This window comes from Solanum stenotomum, unplaced genomic scaffold, assembly GCF_019186545.1.
Source record: "Solanum stenotomum isolate F172 unplaced genomic scaffold, ASM1918654v1 scaffold32699, whole genome shotgun sequence".
Lineage (NCBI taxonomy): Eukaryota > Viridiplantae > Streptophyta > Magnoliopsida > Solanales > Solanaceae > Solanum > Solanum stenotomum.
Genome location: NW_026032089.1, coordinates 3,931 through 17,925, shown reverse-complemented (window position 1 = coordinate 17,925; position 13,995 = coordinate 3,931). Strand labels below are relative to the sequence as shown.

Genomic DNA, 13,995 nt, shown 5'->3' with positions numbered 1-13,995 from the left:
GATTTCAAGGATGCCTTGTATTGAACCACTTTGCACTGATGCACAGAAATAGCAACAAAAACTTGCTATGGTTAATACAAAATGACCTTTTGCAATACCAGAAGATGTTGAAGGCTCTGAATAAATAGACTTACAAAATTTCATGTACAGAAAATTGAACTATGATCCTACTCAAATGAAATTCCTTTCGTCTCATTTATGATTTATTCGTTCACGAGCAAAAGGAAGATCCCTGTTATAAAACTGGGTCATAAAACCTAAGGTACGGTTATAGAAGCTATAATGGAGGAGAATGTCCCACACAATGAAAAAGACAATCTAAGTGCAGCACTGATTCTGAGTACAAATGCAGCAACAGCTTATTAGAAGGTAAAGAATCTGAACCAAGCAGACATTTGACAAGATAAAAACCAATGGAATGTCAAAGTTCAAGTGTTTGCTTCAATAAACTTGCTTTATCATATCATATGAATAAAGGAGGGCAACAATTTGAAGATCCTCCTTAGGAGGGATCAAGCCCACGCGAACTTCTTTACAGACATTATGAATCAGTTTTTCATGATTAATCTATCTATTGTCAGTACCTAGCAGCCTTCCAGATATCATGGTAGTGTATGTGGCACTATTTGGTCCCAAACCTTCTTTTAAGATGATATTGTATATCATTTCAGCACTCTCAGTTTGACCTGCATTAAGCAGCCCAACAATCAAGTGACTGTGAGTATCGTAAGTTTGGACGAATACCTCAGTTTTGCGATTCCTCGTAAAGGGTAAAGGCCTTTTCAATCTCAGAGTGTTTAACAAAATAACAGATGAGAGCTTCTTAGAATGAAACATCAGCAACCAGATTCTTGCCATGAAGTTCTGAAATAACTTCAGCTGCTTCTAGCATTTTTCCATTCACCAAGAGACCACGAAGGAGGACAAGATAGGCCTCCCACAATTCCAAAACCCCCAGAGCAAGCATACTTAAAAATACCCCAAAGACTTGGCTTACCTAACCACTTTTACAGTTCGCACTGATCAAAGCATTATAAACTTCTTTGTTGGGCTTAAACCCATGATGCAGCATCTGCAATAAATATCTTTCCGCATTTTGCAACTGCCCTTTTCGACAATATCCAATGATAAAGGGTTCATAAGTACCCTGGTCAGGGTTTAGGCCTTTATCCAGCATTTCAACCAAGCAACTTTGAGCAGCTTTCATCTTCCGTGTCTCGCAGAGACCCTTTATAAGAATATTGTAATGGGGAGTAGCTGGCACAATCCCATGCTTATGCATTGCCTCCACAACCTCTCTCAACTTCAGTAAGTGGCCTTTACCAGGATAATTCATCAATAAAGTTCTCCACGTATGAGCATTTCGCTTCCCTTTCTTCATTATCAAGTTTGGAAGAGAAGACATAACCGTGTTCGGATCCTTATTGCGGCAGAGACAATCAGTTATCACACAATAGGTTGACTTAACAGAGGCCAGATTTTTCTTCTTCATTTCTTCAAGAAGCTCCAAGGCAGTGGCAACATTACCCCACTGACAATGTCCCTCAATCAACAAGGCATAAGTTGTCGAACCAGGCTTGATACCTTTTCTAGTCATCTCATCCACAAGTTCATTTGCCTTCTCCATCTTACCACACTTGCAGAGCACATGAAGAAGCGTATTGCACAGGGCTAAAGTAATGCCTTTAGCATCCTTAATTTTAAAAGCCTCATCCACATCATCATGTCTCAAGTAACAATCAAGTAAAGCTTCATAAACCATTGCATCAGGCTTCACTCCCATCTCAGACATCTCAGCTAATACCATTATTGCCTCTCTAAATCTATTCGCAGCACAAAGCCCATCAATAAATGTGGCATAAAAATATCGATTAGGGACTAACGACTTGGAAAACATGCTCTTTTTAACCTCAATTGCCTCATCCACATACCCAGCTCTAAACAAACCCTTCATCAAAAATTTGTAGGTAAAATTACTTGAACAAAGACCCTTCTCTTCCATCTCAGCCAATACTTCCTTGGCATCACTAACATTCCCCTCTCTACAATGAGCATCCGCCATACTAGTATATGTAAGGGCATTAAACGTAACATTTGCTTCACGCATTGCATCACAAACTCGCCAAAACAATCTGAAGTTACCATCTTTCAACAGATCCGTCAACAAACGATTACAATACAACAAGCTAGGGATGCAATCAAGATCATTACTATGAGCAAAAACAACACTAGCAGCTTCAAACAAATACCCTTTCTCCCTATACTTATCCATCAACAACCCAAATACCACATGATCAAATTTTCTCGACTCATCAAAAATTTTACGACAATTATCAATAGATTTCAAAACATCCAAAGGGGGCAAACCAAACCTGATTACATTTTCAAGAACAGAATTAGCAGGACTATACAAATTGTTACTACATAAACGAGCAGCTAAAAATGAGTGAATTTCCAAATCTGACTGAATACCCACTTTGTGTTTTGACCATTGAAAGAAACTGAGGAGGCGTTCAAGATGATTACTCAATTGATCTTGATGAAGAACAGACCGAACCACATATGGGTTTAGCTTATTTTTTAAGCTTGCAAGTTTAATGAGGCTTTTCCATTTCTTGTTTTTGAGAATTTCAGTGAGTTCTTGAATCAAGATTAGGTTGTTCTGAGGAAGATGAGAATTGAAGTAATGTCTGTGAAATGTAGCTTGTTCAATACATCTTGTGATTCTTCCATGAAAAATCCTCCACATAGTTTTCTGGCGATTTTTCAATGGCTATGGAGGATTTGGACGATGGGGTTTTTGTTTTATACTCTGTTTTTCCCTTTTCAGCTAAAAACAGAATGCAGCAAAACATCAACAATGGCGAATGGAGTAGGTTGGCTAGAACTAGGAAGAAGAAGTCAAATGTTATTGAACCCTAGAATTGCAATTCCGAATCGGTTAAAAGTTTGGGTTTCTATAAGTTGTTTTTTATTTTTTGGTTGCACGTTTGGCTAAAAATCGATCCAATCGAAAAATTCAACAAAATCGATTTAAATAAATTAATTTTATTTGGGTTTGAATTTGGTTTGGTTTTAGATTTTTAGAAATGGATAGTATTTGGTTTGACTTTGATTTTGTTAAAGAAAATTGAAGAAATAATCAAATCGAACCGATAAATCATATATTTATCTTTTATTATTATACATGCATAATATATTATTTTTAAAAACAACTTTAAATATCTTATATATGGTTTCAACAATTTTTATTTATGGGAAAAAGGACAAATATATCCCTGAACTATCGTAAATGGTATGCATATACCCTCCGTCATACTTTTGGGACATTGGTGCCCTTGCCGTCCAAAAACTAGAGCATATATGCCATTCACTCTAACGAAAGACTAAATAGGGACACGTGGCGCAATCTTATTCGTCGATCTGATATTTAATAAATGGCAGGTCGGTGGATAAGACTGTGACACGTGTATGTTCGTTAGTATAAAGGGTATATATGCTCTAGTTTATGGACGGCAGGGGCATCAATGTCCCAAAAGTATGACGGAGGGTATCTGCATACCAATTACGATAGTTTGGGGGTATATTTGTCCTTTTTCCCTTTATTTATTAAAGCAAAAACATCCAAGACGAGAACATTTATCTTATTGATTTTATATATATAAGTGTCTATCGCAATTCTTGGTGGACTAGAAATGTCACGGTCTCTTTCTTCTAGGTCAAAATGGAGAATTTAGAAGGTTTATTCACACTAAATTTAGTGCTCTAAAGTTTTGTTAGTCGTTTTAATTATTTTTCGTTTTGAACGAATTGTCGTCTTTGTCCCCTCTTTTGAATGAAACATTTTTTGAATTTTGTGTATGGTTAATAACCGAATAACCAAACTAACCATTAACAACCAAACCGATAAATGCATATTGTATTTGGTTTGGTTTGGTTTTGATAATTTAAAAATCGATTAAATTGGTTTGGTTTTGATTTTTAGTTTTTATCAATAGCAGACCCGTGAATACCCTTAGTTGCAAAGATATTACTCCCTCTGTCCTGATTTCTAAACTATTGACAGCCTTACAAACAATCCTTTACTTGACTAACTGAATTTCAATACACCTCCGATCTTGCAATATGAGTGAAATACACCCCTAAATCATCGTCAAGTTTAGGAATGTTTTGAACACTTCTTAGTTCTCTCGACTTATTATTAAGAGTTTCGTGCTCTTACAAGAGTTTGAGTCACTTGTTATGTCATGTGGCAGATCGACGGTGTATGGGGATGTATCTAAGTTTAGAGGGGTGTTTTTAAAATTGTAAATAGTTCGAGGACGAAACTAATAATTTGCATTAAATTCAGGAGTGTTTTCAATACTTCTTTAAAAAAATTATGATAGACTTTTACATTTTATAATTTTAATTAAATGTGTATAGTTCTTCTTTAAATCTTGTAATTTTAAAATTGCCACGTAAAATAGTGAAACTGGAAATTTTACCATATATATACAGACTAAAAAAAAAAAACCAGGAAGTAAGACAGGGAGAAATGGAGTAGTAATATCAATATCATATCAAATGAACATGAAAAATTGGCAAGGTTTTATTTCTCTATTCAGTTTCAGTACATGTGATTTGATAATTTATATGTCACGCCTTTAAAATTGTATCATGCTAATCAAATTTGGAAGAAATAATGAATTAACATTTCTCTTAAGTCCTGCATTTTTATTAATTTCATACTTGCATTATTTCTAATTTACATTATCTCTAAACTTTATCTTTCAAGTGTTTTTTCTTCTTCCTTTTTTGTCTGGTACCCACGAACCCAACCAAATCTGAATTCACACTAAAAAACCTCGCACTAGGGGTAAAACTCTTATCCCTTGACAAAACCAACTCCATACCCAAATGTTAAATGCTCTTAAACTGTTACATTTTACTAATTTCATACTTAAACTATACCTAATTTACATTACTCATTGAACTATACTTTCGAGGTGCCAAACCCACCCTTGCTCATTGTATGCTATGCAAAGTACATTTAAGCGCCCAAAAAGCTTTTAAAAATGTCAAAGAACATAACACGTCTTTATTTAATGCTCCAGGAGTACAAGTAATCAAATTCAGATTTTTGAAGCTTTTAAATGAACTTTCTACCCAATGATGAATAGGATTCACAAGTATCAGGCAACTCTTGTTATGAAAAATACGTCGCGTGTCGGGGGGGAGGATGCTATGAACCTTGTTCTTGGTATAGAAGCTTCAAAACACAGGGAATGTCAGAAGTGACATCTTATACATTGAAAATTGCAAGAACTGAGGCAAGCAAATTGTCCAAGTAGAGCTTAATAAAACATAATAAGCCTTTGCCTGGGAGAGAAAAGGGAATCCAATCAAACCAATTCTATGCCTGCTTCTCGGACTGAATCGATAACTGCTTTGACCTTTCCATGGTATCGTTGTTCTTTCTTAAAGAAAACAGATATGGCGGGAACTCCTTTAGCCTGCAACCGCTCTCCCAACAACTTACCTATTTTTGCTGCAGCAGCAACGTCTCTAGTATTTTCTTTTGATTCTACCATGGCAAGCCTTAAGCCTTTCTCTTGTGAGCTTGCAGAAGCAGCCACTGTTGCTGTTGGTGTGTGAACTACTTGAGCATTTACATACTTGTTTGTGAAGTGCATCCTCAGCACGTAAGGTTTGAGATACTTCAGCACTCTGTCTGGTCTAACTGGTGGAGGAATCACCATTTCTGCTAGAGGAAATAAAGATATATCAAAAGAAGTATCATCGAGGAGGTTAACTGAAATATGAAAATATCTCTCAGATAAAGCTCTCAACATTCAGGAAGTACTTCTCATCTTCGAGAAATGCAGTTTTGATTCTCACCCTGGAGCTAATTAGTATTACTTGTAACAGATGGCTAAAGTTGAGTAAAAAGCAACTTTCTATATGATGGCTTCATAGAGCTAAGTGACAAATCAAGTAACATCAAAAATAAAAGGAGTTACGCAAGATCTACAACTTGACAGATCATTTAAGGTGACTCGCTTTTATCCTTTACTTTCATTGACCAAGGGGAATTCTTTTTAGCCAGACTCCTGAGCTTCATTTAACAATCAAACCAAATCCCCAGTAGGGGTACTGACAATGAACCAGTATCATCAAGGAAATTACGGACAAGCAAGAACCCCTAAAGTTTTTTTTGATGACAAGGGAAACCCGCAGCCGCTACCCTTTGGGTGCGCACAGGGTAAAACCCCCGCTCCTATACAATAGCTCGCAAACCACATAGGAGAGGTAACCCGCACTAGGCAAGCCCGGTGCGACGAGCTCGACCCAGAAGGCAAACCCCTTACTTTCGCTGGCAAGGGGTTTCGAACTTGAGACCTCCAACATGGAAGTCCCAAGCCCAAACCACTGGGCCACCCCGAAGGGTACAAGAACCCCTAAAGTTTAGAGCACGACTAATAAGGATTTGATCATTTTCAGACACAATAGTAGGTCAATTTACAAATCTACTCTTAGGTAGTATCATTTTCTCCAAAATTTTGATGCTCCTATTAAAAAAAATAATTCATATACCATTGGTGTCTGGGCCCACTTGTGTGCACCTCGACTAATCCCAACATGGTCCCTGCTACCTCCCACCAACAGTCCAACACAAGTATCGGGTAACTCAGTCTATCAAAGCTTGGATAGATCTAAGGAAATCACCAAGTGTTTTTGCCTCTGGTAGAATTTAACTTGAAACCTCATGGCTCTCAAACTCACTTTATTGACCACGGGTACAAGCTCCTCTTAAACATATTTGAAAAATAATGTCTCATTTCAGATCAAGAGAGGTAATGTCCCATTTATTACCTTTCACAATTCTGTGGACAACATAATAGGAGAAGATGGGTCTGAGATTAAGGCAAATGTGGGTAGAAAACAACATGAAGGGAGCACGTAAGCTTGTCCGGCAAGGTACAGAGTGGGAAGGGCAGATTTAGGATTTCACGAAGACGGGTGCAAAATTATTTAATTTTTAAGATTTTGGTATTTTTATATATATATATATATATATCTAAATTCCATGTCAAAATTGTGGACGAGTTAAACCTATTGACTGTATACTACATTTTCCAGTGCTTAAGTTTTAATATAGGCATTTAGTTTAATTATACTAATTTTACAATGACAAAAGAAGAAAAGGAATTTCAATGTGTCAGACTTCAGAATTTTGAAAGATAAACCAAACAAAGAAAGAAAGAGAATAGGAAAGTACTTCATTAAAATGCAAGAAGGGACATCACATATACCCATCCCTATGGATGGGCCCGATTCTAGAAAAGAGAAAGGAAAAAGTCAAGAAAACCGTGAGATTTGAACCTCAACCTCACATATAGACATATCCTCAATAACCATTGACACCAAATGAATCTTTGAGCTAGGGTGTACACATAAGTCATAACTCATAACTATTTAGTACTTTAGAAAAGATATAGCATTCCTAGACATGGTCTACTGCGGGGAGCATGAGTGCACGTGAGCCTGTGCCCCTCCACATAGATCCGCCTCTGATTACAACCAGCAAACAGGATCAGGCCAATGCTTGCATAATTGGAAAGTGGTTACTCTTTGACTCTTCTTTTTGTTCTACATATTCTATGAACTAACCAAAAACAATTTTGACAATCTAGCTCGTTAGGGATGGGATTACTTAGATTAAGACCGATAATTGTCGTATACTATGACTGGGAAAAGAAATTACCAATAGAAACTCAATATCATTATTTTTGTTTCTTGATTGTCAGAAAACTCATCATTTTTATGATCTTATATTTCTGTTTCTTGGTTGTTAGAAAACTCACCATATTTATGATCTTAAGGAATCTTTTAAAGTGGGTTAAAATCTCATTTCTTATAATAGAAATAAGATTGTAAATCTAAAAGGATTGCTGCATAGATACTACAATTGATGAAAAAAAGGATCTAGCCTTTACTGCCAATTCTTTTCATTTTCAATTTGGGATGATGTGCCCAACTCTGTCGGACATGCTCTCTTAACTAGTTTTGAACTTGATTAGATAGACCGAAAACTAGAAACATATTCTTCGAAGGAAAGAGGAGATCCTTGCATCATCTGAAACATGTCACTCTATCTTTTGTCTCTTTGAAGCAATTTAAAAGCTATAACTGACTTGGACAGCATGATTAACTTCATTAGCTCCTAACTAACTATTGCAATTTTGCTTACCAGCAACACTCTCTGGGTGTTAACTATTAACTAATGAACCTTACTTTTCTCAACCAAAAAAAAATAAAATTGGCCCTCTATTCCTCCTTTATCTTAGCTCTTTAACTAAGAAATGAGAATGCCAAGTTTGGACAATTAACTCTGGGATCTCATTTTTGCTCATAAAAGGTGGGTTTAAGGCTATGAAAACCAATTGCTGTTAATTTTACAGTTTTTTCCCTTTGTTGTTAATTCTAAATTTATTTATGTAGATGTTAAGATTAATATGTTCCTCCAGATGTCAGTTTGAAATCAGTGGATTCCAAAAACAAACAAGCAGGTTAAGCTGCAGTTACTATTGCTCTTCTACTTGCTCCTCATAATGACATGACTCTTCAATATTCTAATATCGTTCCAGTTAACTATTCAATATACTCCACCTTTGCACTTTTGTCATCTGCAACAATATGCTTGTGCAACAGTAGTTACTCTCTCAGCGGACTCAGCACAAAATGATATTGTATTGTCTTAGAAAGTACTGCAAGCAGTATCCTAAGAAACCTAGAAAACGACAAAATGAAGGGGAGAGGGAAAAAAATGCTCGACTTTTCTCCATTTGATTCCTGAAGAATTTAAGATTTTTGAAAACATAATGAGAACCACTATATACTTCAAAAGAAAACCATATTTGATAAACCAATTCCTCTTGCGGGGGGGGAAAAAATGGAGTCAAGAACTAGCTCAGAGTTTCACCATCTTGTGAAATCCCGTGCTGGTTCTTAAGTCTATTTTCCAGTGATAGAGGATTTGGTTTATCAAGTATCCCTTTCTTTCAAGGCATACAACGGTTCCCATTATAGGTGTTATGAAACCTCACTTCTTAAGAAATTCAGATCCATGGTTAGAAAAGTTCAAAATCCTAACCAGATATGCTGCTATCTTAAAATAGTCAATTATTTTATTATAGAAGTCATTTGCTTAATGTAATTATTATGTCCACGGTATAAGAATAAAAACAAACCAAGCAGGCCCAGAAATTTCCACCTCCTAAAAAATATCATCTCAATGCTTCAATTTCTGACTTCCAGACAGATACTAAATTCATGCTTCCTACTAATTCTTAAAAATTCTGGCTTTTATCCGATAAATGTCACTCCATAAGCTTCCAAACCAAAATATTAATGTTTCCGAGGAGCCCAATATCAATTGAAGCAAAAACAAGTTTTAATTTCTGGGGGAAATTACAAGATTTCACACAAACAATCCATCGAACAGGTAGCAAGCACTACTCTATCACAGAATAAATTCTATATATACGGAAGAAAAAATCATTTCAAGCCAACTATCGCTCACGCACACGCAAAGGAACTGGCTTGAAGAGATAAGAGAGAAAATGTCGAAACTCCGAAGAAATAAAGAAAGAAAATATATACCTTTAATAAAGAGCGTATGGAATCTCCGTCGCCGGTCACCGGTCGCCGCTAGTTGGTGGTGGTGGTGGTGGTGCTCAGCCTCAGTCTCTCTCACTCAGACGTGTCAACCCTCAGCCCTTCACTCTCTTGGGAAATAAAGGGATGGGCTTGGGTTAATGGATTGGGCCTTACTGCTAGCTTTTGGGCCTCTAATTCATAAGGGACCTAAAATCGGAAATCAAATCGAATATCGAAGTTCTTTTCTTAAAGGAGAAACTATCTAATTACACAGAAAAAAAAAATCCAATTACACAAATATTTCTATCATATTTATTAATGGGTAAATCACATAAATATGCTATATTAAAAAAATATTTACCATTTATGTCAATATAATTTTTCTAACTAAATATAACAATTTTTTTGCAATTAAGAAAAATGTACCGCCACTTGCCTCTTTCTCAGCCCTTTTTCCTCTTCCTCTTTATTTTTTAATTCTTCTTCATCTTTCTTTTCTCTATAATTATTATCTTCCAACTCTTCTTTTCTCTTCTTTTTTTTTTAATTTCTTCTTCTTCTTTCAAATTTTCATTTAAATAACAAATCAATTTTTCATATTTCATTATTTTTATCCAAAAAATACAACGAAAAAAGAACTGAAAAGATGAAAATTTGTACAAAATCATGTTTTCAAGCAGAAATTTCAAATCTCTAAAACTACAACAACAAGAGTTCACCATTGATGGTCATTATAAAGATTCAAATTTTGAATTCATTATTTGAATTTTACGAATTTGTGATTAGTTTGGATAGGATATTCCTACAAATTATTGAAAATGTCGTATGGAATTTATATCACAATTTCAAGAGGGTTTGGTTAAGTTTATAATTGATTTTAGGAGAAATATTAGATTGAAACTCGAAAAAAGTGAAGTTTATGAAACTGTATCACAATTGTATTAAAGTTGTATTAGATATGTTTCATAATTGTATTAAAATTGAATTAAAATCATGAACAATACATTTATAATACATATTACAAACTTCACTCTTTTTAGTTATATCAACCAAAATAATTTAAGCAACACACTCTTAATACATTTATAATATAGGAACAATACATTTGTAATACATATTGCAAACGTTGTCTTTTTCTTAGTGGTACAAATCAAAATAATTTATAAGATATATTTAATACATGTTTTATTCATGAATAGTACATTTATAATACATATTGCACGCTTCACTCCTTTGTTAGTGATACCAACAAGAATAATTTAGGTAATACACTAATAATATCTTTTTAAGACATCCACATTACATTTTAATACATATTGCAACCGTCACTCATTTTCTTAGTGATAAATTAAAATAATTTATAAGACACATCTAATATAAGTTTTATTCATGAGCAATCCATTTATAATACATATTGCAACCATCACTCATTTTCTTAGTGATACAAATCAAATAATTTATAAGACACGTATAATATAAGGTTTATTCATGAACAATACATTTCTAATACATATTGCAAACTTTACTCTCTTCTTAGTGATACCAACCAAATGATTAATACATGCACACTACATTTTTAATACATATTGCAAACATCATTCATGTTCTTAGTGATACAAACCAAAATAATTTATAAGACACATATAATACATGTTTTACTTATGAATAATACAAGTTTAATTTAATCAATAGATTATTATCTTGTCTTTCGTTAGTTATGTTTTTTTATTTATTCTTAATTTTCTGTTCTAATTCAACTTTAATATTGTGTAATACACTTTTAATGCAAATTTAATTCATTTTGTAGTTTATTATTTGTTGTTATTAGATTACTTGTTTAATTCATTATTGATATAAGTTTAATTCACTCTATAGGTCATTGTCTGGTGTTTTCATTAGTTACATTTTTTATCCATGCTTAATTCTCTCTTCTAATTCAACTTTAATATTTGTGTAATACACTTTTAATTCAAGTTAATTCATTTTACAGTTTATTGGTTGATTTGTTATGATTAAATTACTTGTTTAATTCATTATTAATACAAGGTTTATTCAGTTTACAAATCACAGAATGCTCTTTCGTTTGCTACATTTTGCATGCATATTTAATTCACTTCTAATTCAACTTTAATATGTGTGTAATACATTTTTAATTCAAGTTTAATTCATTTGGCAGTTTATTAGGTTTCTTCATTTGTTACGATTAGATTACCTGTTTGCTCTTTAGTTTGGATAGGTTGTTCCTACAAATAATTGAAAATATCATTTGGAGTTTAATATCTCAATTTAAAGAGGATTTGGTTAAGTTTAGAATTGATTTTAGGAGAAATATTAGATTGAATTTCGAAAAGGATGAAGTTTACGAAACTATATCACGTTTGTATTAGATATGTTTCATAATTGTATTAAAATTGTATTAAAATCATGAATAATACATCCTACATTTATAATACATATTGCAAACTTCACTCCATTTTTAATGATATGAACTAAAGTAATTTAGGTAACACACTTATAATACATCACACTCGTTCTTAGTGATACAAACCAAAAATAATTTATAAGGCACATATAATACATGTTTTATTCATGAATAATATAAGTTTAATTCAGTTTATAGATCGTTGTCTTGTCTTTCGTTAGTTACGTTTTTCATTCTTTCTTAATTATTTCTTCTAATTCAACTTTAATATTGTGTAATACAATTTTAAAGGAAGTTTAATTTATTTACTTGTTTAATATTAGTGTAATACAATTTTAATCAATTTTGCAATTTATTAGTTGATATTTTACATTTAATTACTTGTGAAATTCATTGTTATACAAATTCATTCCGTTTACAGATCATAGAATGCTCTTTCGTTTGCTACATTTTGCATTCATATTAATTCTCTTCTAATTCAACTTTAATATGTGTGGAACACATTTTTAATTCAAGTTTAATTCATTTTGCAATTTATTATGTCTCTTCATTTGTTACGATTAGATTACTTGTCTAATTAATTAATTATTAATAAAAATTTATTTAGTCTACGAATCATTGACTATATGAAAGAAAATAGAGAGAGAGAAAGGGGAAAAAAGCAAGAGGGAGAGGGAGAAAGTGCAACAAAAAGAAAAAAGAAAGAAAAAACAATAGAAAGAAAGCAAGAGAGAAAAAGCAGCAGCAGAAAGAAAACAAGGGAAAAAGAACAATATGAAGAAAAAAGGGGAGAAAGAGCGAGGAAAAGAGATAAAAATTAAAAAGACGAGAGAGAAAAAGGAGAAAGAGGCAAAAGAGAAAGACAAATCTAATAAAACATATAGTATTGTTATATATTGCTATAAATGGTAATAATTAAAGAGTATATTTAAAATAAGTAATTATTTTTTAAAAAGGATCCACTCAAGTAATTTTTCCTTTATTAATTATCCCTATAGTATCTCACTAATTAATAATTTTATATATTTTTTGCTACCAAACACTCTGAAATAGGGAGGTGAACGAGAACACGAGGGATGCAAGTGAGATTCGTATGTGTATCTAATATATGTGCGAATCACACTAGATATATGTATCTGGAGTGATTCACATGTATTTGGGATACGCGAGCGAGACGAGAGGGAGGCGAGCGAGATCTATCCATGTATCCTTAATATATGTAAATCCACTTGAATACAATGTATCTAAAATAAATTACACCTAATTTTTAGCCTATGTATCCCGAGTGCATGTATCTCTTCATATCTTGACGCATCAAAATGTGACAAGTTACGTAATATTGCAAACTAGTGTGTATCTAAGTAATTAGCTCCTAAATTAGTGGGATTTCTACAATTACCTAATATTTCTAAGAGAAAACAACACAAATCTCACTAGTTTCGGACCAAATTATGTGCCTTCACTTTTGTTTTCTAAATTACCTTTCGTACCACATTCTCTTCACGAGATACATGCGGGTTAAATTAGGTGTAATTTGTTTCAGATACATCGTATCCATCTCCTCGCCTCTCTATAGATGCATCTGAATTTCAGAATATATCTGGTATCAAAGATACATATATCTAGTATCTTTAATACAACCTAAGACGTGGTGTATCTGACTTAAAATCTGGTACAAAATTATTAATAAGTGAGACAATATAATTATTTCAAACTATAGAATAAATTAGAATTTATGGTATGAATGTTCGTCTAATTAGATAGTTTTTTTTATTTTAATTAAAAAATAAAGTGAAACCGAACCAAAGAGTGAACTTTTTCGGTTCCGTTCAATTCTTCATATTTACGTCCACCTCTAATCATAGGACTTCAGCAAAATTACAGGGGAATTTTATGTATTATCCCAATTAAAACATGCTCTCTTCAATTCA

The 13,995-nt window shown here is 33.3% G+C and overlaps 2 protein-coding genes across 4 annotated transcripts; both read right to left on the bottom strand.

The window, feature by feature from the left end:
• Positions 1-243: 243 nt before the first annotated feature.
• Positions 244-2,929, bottom strand: LOC125852157 (pentatricopeptide repeat-containing protein At5g61990, mitochondrial-like). 2 transcript variants are annotated; one of them, XM_049531884.1, is made up of 2 exons: positions 2,477-2,618; positions 244-2,372 (listed from the first exon to the last, which is right to left on the bottom strand). In XM_049531884.1, exon 2 carries the CDS (start codon positions 2,270-2,272, stop codon positions 998-1,000), a length of 1,275 nt encoding a protein of 424 aa, XP_049387841.1. In that variant the 5' UTR covers positions 2,273-2,372; positions 2,477-2,618; the 3' UTR covers positions 244-997. The 2 variants fall into 2 exon arrangements, with proteins under 2 accessions (XP_049387841.1, XP_049387840.1); XM_049531883.1 differs by having other exon boundaries at positions 245-2,929.
• A 2,150-nt stretch (positions 2,930-5,079) lies between these two features.
• Positions 5,080-9,761, bottom strand: LOC125852158 (uncharacterized). Of its 2 annotated transcripts, none has more exons than XM_049531885.1 (2): positions 9,646-9,761; positions 5,080-5,743 (listed from the first exon to the last, which is right to left on the bottom strand). In XM_049531885.1, exon 2 carries the CDS (start codon positions 5,739-5,741, stop codon positions 5,385-5,387), a length of 357 nt encoding a protein of 118 aa, XP_049387842.1. In that variant the 5' UTR covers positions 5,742-5,743; positions 9,646-9,761; the 3' UTR covers positions 5,080-5,384. The 2 variants fall into 2 exon arrangements, with proteins under 2 accessions (XP_049387842.1, XP_049387843.1); XM_049531886.1 differs by having other exon boundaries at positions 5,080-5,746; positions 9,646-9,747.
• Between the last annotated feature and the right edge of the window lie 4,234 nt (positions 9,762-13,995).

Bases quoted from the DNA above. Each gene is read 5' to 3' on its own strand.
- LOC125852157 (XM_049531883.1), bottom strand. From the start codon at position 2,749: ATGTGGAGGATTTTTCATGGAAGAATCACAAGATGTATTGAACAAGCT.
- LOC125852158 (XM_049531885.1), bottom strand. From the start codon at position 5,741: ATGGTGATTCCTCCACCAGTTAGACCAGACAGAGTGCTGAAGTATCTC.